Raw genomic sequence first — 8,945 nt, 5'->3', positions numbered from 1 at the left:
CGGCGCCTGCGCAGTGGTCAGTTTGAGCTCCGCACGGCCCCTCCCACCGCCGCCGCAGCTGCGCGTGCGTCGAGCCGCGGGGAGGGAGTACAAGCGTCTGCACATGCGCAGCCGCCGGCCACCGCCCCCCCCCCTCCGTGGCTCGACGCATGCGCAGCGGCTGTAGAGCGGTGGCTGCGCATGCGCACAGCGGTAGGAGTGCCCGGTGCTCGGCGGCATGTGAGTAGCCAGGCGGCGGCGGGGACCGGGTCGCTCTAGGCCGCGTTGCCTTCACCGTATTAATTTTACCGTTTCCCCGCAGGCAGGCGGCTTTGGAGATTACGGCACGTTACTGCCGTAACGAGATGGAGCAGTACGGGCGGTGCGTGGCTGCCAGCCCGGCCTCTTGGCAACGCGACTGTCACCGTCTCCGCCTCAGTATGTCCCGCTGCGCCGCCGCCCAGTGAGTGCGGGAGGGGTGGGATGGGGTCGGGGATGGGGCTGAGACCGGGTTAGGCCTCTCGGGTTGGATCTCAGAGCGGGAGCTGAGGGTCCGGTGTTGTTTTCGCAGCCCCATCGTGCAGCAGATTCGCCAGGACTGCGCGGAGCCGTTCGCCGCCTTCGAGCAGTGCCTGAAGGAAAACCAAGCCTCCGTCATGAACTGCAGCGACCACGTCAACGCCTTCCTGCTCTGCGCTGACCAGGTGAAGCTCTCCACGTGAGGTAAGCGTTGGGCTGCGGAGCAGGGTTGCTTTCCCTCTAGACCTGCGGTCCAGAGCCCTCCTGCTGATGGCTACTCACCACATCTGCTTGGGAGCTGCTCATTTAAGCAGCTGGAGCAGAATAGTACATCCCCATGTGTGCGTAGACCCGCTTTTTTTCCTCTCACCCACCTTCCCTTCCTGTCTCAGAACAATATAGAGCATAGCCAGGAAATTTACCTAGACTAGAAGTGTGGTAATTCATTGGTGTGGATTGCCAGGGGCTGCAAGTGATGTGTGTGTGGCCATTATGGGTGTGAATGCAACAGTGTTTTTCTCCAAATGGGTTGGTCGTTCTCAGTGTCAGACTAAGTCGATACCCTGTGGGAGAAGAGCAATCTCGCTGAGGTGAAGTCATGATTTTCATCCACACCTGGTCATCAGTTTTGTACAGTAATAGATACAGAATGGTGGTGTTGGGGTAGGTCAGCTTGCAGTGCTCTGCAAAAGATCTTGTAAACTTCTACGGAGCAACGTTAAAGTAAATAAGATGTTGTTAAGCATGTAGAAATCACCTGAATGTGACATACTCCCATGACCTGACGTGGTAACCTACTGTACCTCATAACTAGGGTGCTGTGTACGCACGGAGCCTACCTGATGCTTTTATTTATGCTGTTTTTTCATAGGGGAGCCTTGGAATTAAAATTTCTCTTCAGGAGCAAATGACAAGTTTTCCTGTACTCTGGAGTATCGTTCCAGTGCTTCGTTGGGTTGGTTTTTCCCCTCTGAAAAACGAAGCGCAGCCCTGTGATGTGGTTTTCTTGGTTCTGGTCATGCTACGCTTGTCTCCAGCAGAGCGCTGGACTCTGGGATGTCAGAGCGTTCGTGATCCATGGGCACTCGTGTGCTGATAACGCTGGATTTTGTCTGCTGAGTTGCCTCTAAAAACTTTATAAGTAAATTACAGAACTGTGTTGAAGCGACACCAAAGGATCAGCAGCAGCCTGCAGATGTGCTTGAACAGGAACCGAAAACTAAAATCAGTCCTTACCTCTTTTTCTGCAGTCTGTATTCTTCAACAGTTCTTTTGATAATTAAGCACAATATTTTCCTTCATCCCAGTAAAAAACCCCACTTTTCAAGATCCAAAGCCAGTTCTGGCTTTTCCCACTGATGATGGAAGCTGCTCTCTGAGCTGGACTGACTACAGGAACATTTCTCTGACCATGAATGTTCCAGCGTGACCCACTTGAAAACATCTTATATGGCTCCCAGTTTTGGGGGTGGTATGAGGGGTTGTAGCCCCAGGCCTTCTGCTGGTTTAGAACAGCAGAGGGAGTCTTCCCGCCGGCAGAGACGGCAGAAAAACTGCAGATTTCAGAGCACTGACTGCTCTGCCGACAGCGCAGCAGAGATCTTCCAATGCAGGGGGGTGGGGGGGCTCCTCTGTTGTTCTTACACGGGGGAACAAAGAGCCCAGCTCTAAGGAGAGGTGGTTTCTGGGCTGTCACTAGTGGAAAAAAAGAATTAATAAAAGAAACAGTAGATGGTCTAACGAGGAGTGGATTAAGACCCAGGGCTTAAGACCTGTGATCGCATCTGCGGAAGGAGAGTTTGGGGGTGCTACAACCTTGGGCCGTTGGGTCTACTCCAGTGTGCCATGCCCGAGTCTGTTTAATGTGCTGTCTGTTAAGTGGGGCTGAGAATCTCTCCCAGCAAAAGTTTAAACCTTGGAAAGTCCTTTGGGGTACTTGAGACCAGGTTCAAGGAAGGAGAAATGAGCTTCTACGGCCTAGTTATACAAATGCAGCCTCAGAGGAACAGCTTTGTAGCTGTCCGGAGTAGGAACTTGGTCTTCCGGACGAGTTACCGGGAACCATAAACCAAAATTTTCGAGAAGTGTGCAGGGAGCAGATGACACACAGAAACTATTGTGTACAGCACCAGCAGAGTCTTTGTTTGAAAGCGCAGCACAGCTTTGCTGTGTTTCTGTGAGGTTTTTTTGTACCTCTAAGAGAGGGTGAGGCATGGACCAGGAAACTTGGCTTTGACCTGGTTCCCAGGGGTTCATACCTCCTTCCTGGGACACATAAATCCTTCGTGTTTCAGCCAGGCGTTAAGTCCAAGCATTTGCCTTTGAGCCTGTGGTGGTTGGCAAACATCGCTTGGCATTTTCCAGTTGGGCAGAATTTAACTCCTTTGGTGAGAGGGACGGCAAATTTAAGTTGATCTGTTCCAGCCTCTAGCGGAGATGAATCACAAAGCTGGCTGTTGGTGTTGCTGTTGTCTGTCTTGCAGAGGTGGCTGCATTTCAGCAGTGATGGGAACTTATGAAGATGCTGGGGTCATGTCTAAAAACATATGTGCATGCTTGCAGAAAACTTTTTGTTTCCTTTTATCAAATGCCATGCATTTGAAACATAAAAAGCCATTTTGTCTTCAGGGAGAAAAGTTGGGAGAAAAAAGTGACGGTAGCTTTGCTTCAAGATGAATTTAGAGAGGGGGCAAGTGCTACCAGAAAAGTATTTTTAGTGAGTCTTTTGAGTTTTATTTATACCAGGCAGCACCCCATTAGTCATAAATGTCTGTGGTGTGAATAACTTTATTAAGGATGCCGTTATACAGGAGCAAAGGTGCTTTACATGTTGTTGACATTGTATTGAAATGTCAGCCTGTCAGCAGAAAAGCCATTTTTCATTATGTTTAAGGTGCACGGGGCCCCCTCTTAAGCCCAGTTATGCCGCCTCCTTCTCAGGAGCCTGAGCCACTCTATTATTACTTGCTCTAACACATTAACCACTGAGCTGCCAGGCTCTTGCTGTTGTCATCGATGAGCCAAACTCTCACAGGGTTCAGTTCACTTGTTCCTACGGAGAGGGGGAAGAGGAAGATGCTGCTCCATCCTGTTTCTGCGTGCAATCGAGGAGATAAATGCTTTCTGAGAAAATATTAGTGAAGGAAAACTGCAAGTTTTATTCTGAATAAAGAATGCACATCTTGCACTACGCATGTAATGTAAATGTAAAACAACTTCACGTAGCAGAGAATCACAGAACCTTCCCGTGGAGGGAAGTATTGTGGTGATGGTTGCTACCTGCAGTTGTTGCCTTCCTCAGTTTACCAGCTCTCTTGGAAAAGTTTCTAGGTTAAATCAACTTGTAGCCCTGGCAAATTTGGCAAATTCCTTTGTGAAAAGTGAAGGGAATACCAACGATTTTCTTTCCTTCAACTGGATGTGCTAGAAGAAACCAGGGAGTATTCTCTTGCTTTCCTCTTAGCCTTGAAGGAATCTAGCTATATGTGCAGTACTGCATGATTAATCAGTTTAATTCTCACTAAGGCAGAGGAGCCTAAGAGCTCTTTAAGTGAAGCACAGAGCAGGAGTTTTGCAGTTTTCGAACTGCATGGGCTACCTGCTCTTGCTGGTTGCTGGTATAAAATTGGAATGGCAATTACAGCTATTTATGGCATTGAGAAACATAAGGGAAGGGCTGCTGTGGATCGGACTTGCTTGGATGCATGACAGCAGCTGGAAATAAGGCAAAGCATATACACGGGGCGAGCAAGCATCCCTGTGAGTGTTGGGAAAAGCTGTTATTTCCAAATCCAGCTGTTGGGTTTTTTGGTCCTGTCACTGGAAACATATTTAGCAATTAAAGCTAAAAGGAGCCCCGGCTGCTCCAGTATCTTTCACAAGGTATAAACTGGCAAGGGAGACGTCTGAAAACCTGAAAATGAAACAAGGATTGGGAACCCAGGAAGCTGCCTCTTAATTTCTTGTACCACAGGATTATGATACTGTCTCATACCTCTCGGTTTGATTAGGACAGGCTTACAGAAGGAAGTGCAGGAAGCTGTTAGAGGTAGGACAGTTACTGACATAAAACTGAACAGGGGGAAAAAGTCTTCAGGCAGTCAATCAAACTGGTAGGTTCAGCTTTATCTCCAAAGGCTGCAAAGAAATTCAGCTAAATTAATGCCAAGTGGCTGAAATCAATAAGTGAATAAGCCTGTATTTCCCGGAGTGGGAGACTCGGGGGGGGGGGGGGAATAAATAAATATTTAGAGCAGGATTCGGATCGATTGGTCCTCTTGCATCCTCCCAAACACAAAGCAGACCCGAAATAAACACCAAAGCCCTGCAGTACCAAGGAAAAGAACCCAAAGGAGCAAGTTCTGAGGTGGTCAAGAACTGTTAAGAAAGCAGTGTCAGACTTGTGTAGGCATTCTCGCCTGGGGGTTACTTCTTGTAAAGGATCCTTCCTTCACACAAGTCTTTTTGTGTCACTGTAGTCCTGTTTCTAGTCTTCTGGCATGGGCTTTGCCATTCTCTGCTTGGTTTCCATCTCCTGGTTCTGTGTTTTCTCCACTTTTAGTTGTTCTTGACTCTTGTTTTCAGGTAGATGTGCATTTTGTCTGGTAGTTAAGCAAACTGGATGTCAGTTTTTTTCTGTTTTAACTTACCCACTGTCTTTCTGTGTGGCCTCAGAAGCTAGTTGTGACATGTTCTATGTCTCTTTGTTTACTCACCTCTGAAATAAATAACACCTACTGGGCTGGGGAGTAATGAGGGATAATTAATTAATGCATGCAAGGAGTTCTGAGGTCCTTAACTAAGAGAAAGCTAAGGATCATTAGGTTAGTTAATTCTCTGCTTTGTTTTTCCTCCATTTCTTCTTGGTTTAGATCTCCCAGAATGTGAAATTAAGTGTGTCAGGACTTTTTTCAGCCTGTTGCTTTAACTCCTGTTGATGTCACTTTTCCTTTCAAGTGAAACTTTAAAACCAGTAAGGTAAATTACACATGATCCTAGAATGAGGAACTAACAAACCCATCTCTTTAATTTTTCATCCAGAAAATATTCTCGTTTTACACTCTGCTTCTCTTACTTAAAGGAACCATAAATCAGTGTGTTCCTTTGGTGTTTGCAGTCACAGGGAGAGATTTAGTGCTGCTGGCAGGCCCGGGTCTGAAATGGGCAACTGTCGAGGGCAGAGAGCTGTACAGAGCCACATTCCATTCACACACACATTTGCTTTACTTGGCTGTTGTCCAGATGATTTTTTGAGTCACTTGTGAGCACGAGGGAAATTGTGTGGGCAGAGGGGAGCGTTTTTCATCTCGTGGTCAGTCTGTCACCTCGACTCGCTTTTATTCACCTTTATTCTCCTGTCTGCAAAGATGGAGAAACACATCTGGGCATTTCAAAGAGCAGCGGGCATTCCCAAAGCCTCCTTCTCGGCAAATATGCTGGCGTGTCACAGCCAAGGACCTGCAGCTCCCTGCTTGACGAAAGCAATTCTTTTGTCTCTTGGCCACGCAGAGCAAAAAGCCAAAAAGCCAAAAAGCCTGGGTGTTGCCCAAGGTGTGTGTGATTCTATTCTTCACTGCTGCAGAGTAAGCTTAGCCTCTTTCTGCTCTTTCCTCTCAAGTACACATTCCTCAGGTCCTATAGATAGCCGTGAGACTGAATTCCGTGATGTCCGTAGGTGCTTTGGGATGCACATTGATACCCCGCGGCTGCCACAGGGTCAGATCCCTTCCGCGTATGTACATGAAGCTACTTCTGCCTCTTCCCAGTTCGTGCTTACTGTTGCTGTTTCCCCAGGTCTCTTGTCACTGCAAGAAGAATTCCAGCTGCAAGATACAATCGGGAGTAGCTTCACCTGCAGTCACTGAACTCTGACACCTGGCTGTTGATGCTAAAAGCAGCTCTATCCTTTAGCGAGAGCAGCAGCAGGACTTGCCTGACAAGTCTGGTAGCTTTTGGGCTCTGCCAGCTGTGGTGCTGGTGTCCACCTTTCTGATTTCTGCTTGTTTCAGGCAGAATCTGGACTCAAAAATTGGAGAGCACCTGCAGCCCAACAGGTGGGCGTTTCTTTCCTTAGCTGTAGGGTACGAATTTCATCACTGGCTCTTGTACTTGAACTCTCTTGTCACCATCAGACTCCTTTGCATCAGTAGCTCCAGGTCTAGCATAACCCTTCACCATATTTATTTATTCACGTAGGGATTCTAGTTCCTCTTGCAACTAACTGGCTCCTGCTATCGAGTTTGCTGGCTCTATTAAGGTATGAACAGCCGCCAACACGAGATGCTCCTTTGCTCCAGGATACCTAGATCCTGGGAAAGGTAACGGAGGGGCCGTGCTCCCGAGGAGCCCAGCCCAGCCTTCGAGGGACTGCAGGGAGCCGGCTCACTGCTTGTGCGTGCAGTTTGGCTCACTGTGCTGAGGCAAGCTCCAGATTTCCACTTACAGTTTGCTTTTTTTTTTTTTTTATTTTCAAATGTACATGCAAAAAAAAAACATTGGCACATCACAGCACTAGATCACAAGAAAGAAAGGGGTGGGTTTCAGTGGGTGAAGGTGGCTCTGGTATTTGGGAGAAACATCGATTTGCACATAGTTCACTGTAACATTCTCTTAAAACTTCATCTAAACTGAGACTGTCCCTAGTGCAAGAGCCTCTAAAAGTAATATACAGCTTTAGGAGTTTTTTCGTGTTCGTTTCTTAGGGGTGGGTGACCACACAACGGAGGTGGAAGTCACCCAGCTGCAGCAGCTTGGTCTAGAACTTGTCTGTCTGGGCAAACATACGTCATAAATAGCTGTTTCTGCAAAAGGCTCCCCCTTCCCTCATAAAAAGAAATGTCAGAGTGTCTGTAAACTATGTACACGACTGCCTTCTGGGGAGAGACATTGTCTGATACTGAGAGCAAAGGCAAGTCCCGCTACAGAACCTGGCACTGTAAACACAACGGGAAGTGACTGCACATCAGCACGTGTCACGTTCACACAGCTTTATTGAAGGTGAAGCAACGGTGGAGTGATCTTTGTAAGGGCTGTGGTTCTGCTACACGTCATTCTTTCTGTCAGTTCTCTGTAAGTAGTTGAGAAGGTGAAAAATTCCTGATAAAAAGCAGAATGTGTCAGGAGTGCATCTCCTTTCATCCCCAAATCCAGGATTTTTTAGTTCCTGGGAATCTTCCTCCATAACTGCAGGCAACAAAAATTAGCCATTTCTTTGGGTTTTTTTTTTCTTTTCTCCCCCCCCCCCCCCCCCCCCCCCTCATTTGAGAGGCTACACACCTTTAAAATCAGACTGACAAGCCTGCGGAGGCTTAGAGGTAAAACACCACATACAGAAACATCAGTCAGCCAGGTTCTTGGGTTGCACTGCTAGACTCACAACTCTGGAGATGCAAGATTTAAAAATAAGTCATTATTTCCTTTTGGAGTTGTCTGCCAGTTGTTCAGTTCAAATAGACAAGGGAAGGTTAGTTCTGGAGGACCGTATTCCTTCAGCTGGCATGCTGTAAGCAGGCTCATGGGAAAACCTGACCTTTCCCGGAATACCAGCTATCCTTCACGTATATAAAGAACAAAATCCCAGACTTGGGTCCTAGGCAGGAGAATAAAAAATTTCCCTTTGGTAATAATTCAGACTTCCATTCTCTGCTCTCTCTTTCTTGCCCTTTTTTGTGGGTACACACATTGGTGCCCACCTGCTTCTCCTAGCTCGCCTGCCTCGTGGCATGCTGATGGATGGAGAAAATGGATTATTCCCTTCTATCCACAGCGGAGACATGCTTTTCTTTTGGCCGAGTCCTGACGTCACCCCTGGGTTGCCCTCAAGGTGAAAACCAAACGTAGCCTCTGGAAGTTAAGTGACTTGGCAGGGGGACGTGCCAGAGGATCAATATTCTGTTCTTTCTTGAAGCAGACAGAGAGCATAGCCGTTTCAATCAGGGGCCAAACTGCTGTGTGTTTCTGAAATGTCAAACGTTAAAAAACTGGGCCAACTGATCGACAACCACGCAGAAAATCTCTGAAGCAGCAGTGCCATCCCTTAGAGATGCCTCAGGACCTTGGCTTTTACTGTGGAAAATTAATCTTGTCCCATGAAGTCTGCATCCAGATTGGGAAATGAGGCAAAACAGCACAGCGAGCAGCTCAGCTGCGACCAAGACTTAAATAAACTGAGTTCCTGTGGGAAGGGCATCTCCTACTTCTAGGGACAGCTCTGGTTAGCTCGGCCAGTCTTTGTTTGCAGGCCATAATGCTCAAAAGCTTAAACACTGGACAAACTGCTAAAGTTACAGCTAAACAACATCATACCATCGATCTACTCGTGGCTAGAAAAAAGGAGAGAGGCGATCGAAAGTCCTTCAGGCTGTGAAGGGTCTCCATGAATTAGTGCTTATATGTGTGGCGGACCGAGTTGCCTCCTCCGTTGTGCAGTGCTCAAGGAATGTCTCTGA

General features: G+C 47.6%; 1 protein-coding gene across 1 annotated transcript; it reads left to right on the top strand.

Moving 5' to 3' along the window:
- The first annotated feature begins 139 nt into the window (after positions 1-139).
- On the top strand, positions 140-3,691 carry CHCHD5 (coiled-coil-helix-coiled-coil-helix domain containing 5). Its single transcript, XM_049811104.1, has 4 exons — positions 140-219; positions 302-442; positions 551-702; positions 1,370-3,691. Coding segments are annotated over exons 1-3 (294 nt in total). The 5' UTR covers positions 140-217; the 3' UTR covers position 702; positions 1,370-3,691.
- The last annotated feature ends 5,254 nt before the right edge of the window (positions 3,692-8,945 follow it).

This window comes from Accipiter gentilis, chromosome 9 (assembly GCF_929443795.1).
Source record: "Accipiter gentilis chromosome 9, bAccGen1.1, whole genome shotgun sequence".
NCBI classification, from domain to species: Eukaryota; Metazoa; Chordata; class Aves; order Accipitriformes; family Accipitridae; genus Astur; species Astur gentilis.
Note: the sequence above shows the minus strand (reverse complement) of the source record. Positions and strands in the feature narration are given on the sequence as shown.

Coding starts and splice junctions, on each gene's coding strand:
- CHCHD5 (XM_049811104.1), top strand. Junction 443..550: donor TCCCGCTGCGCCGCCGCCCA/GTGAGTGCGGGA, acceptor TTGTTTTCGCAG/CCCCATCGTGCAGCAGATTC.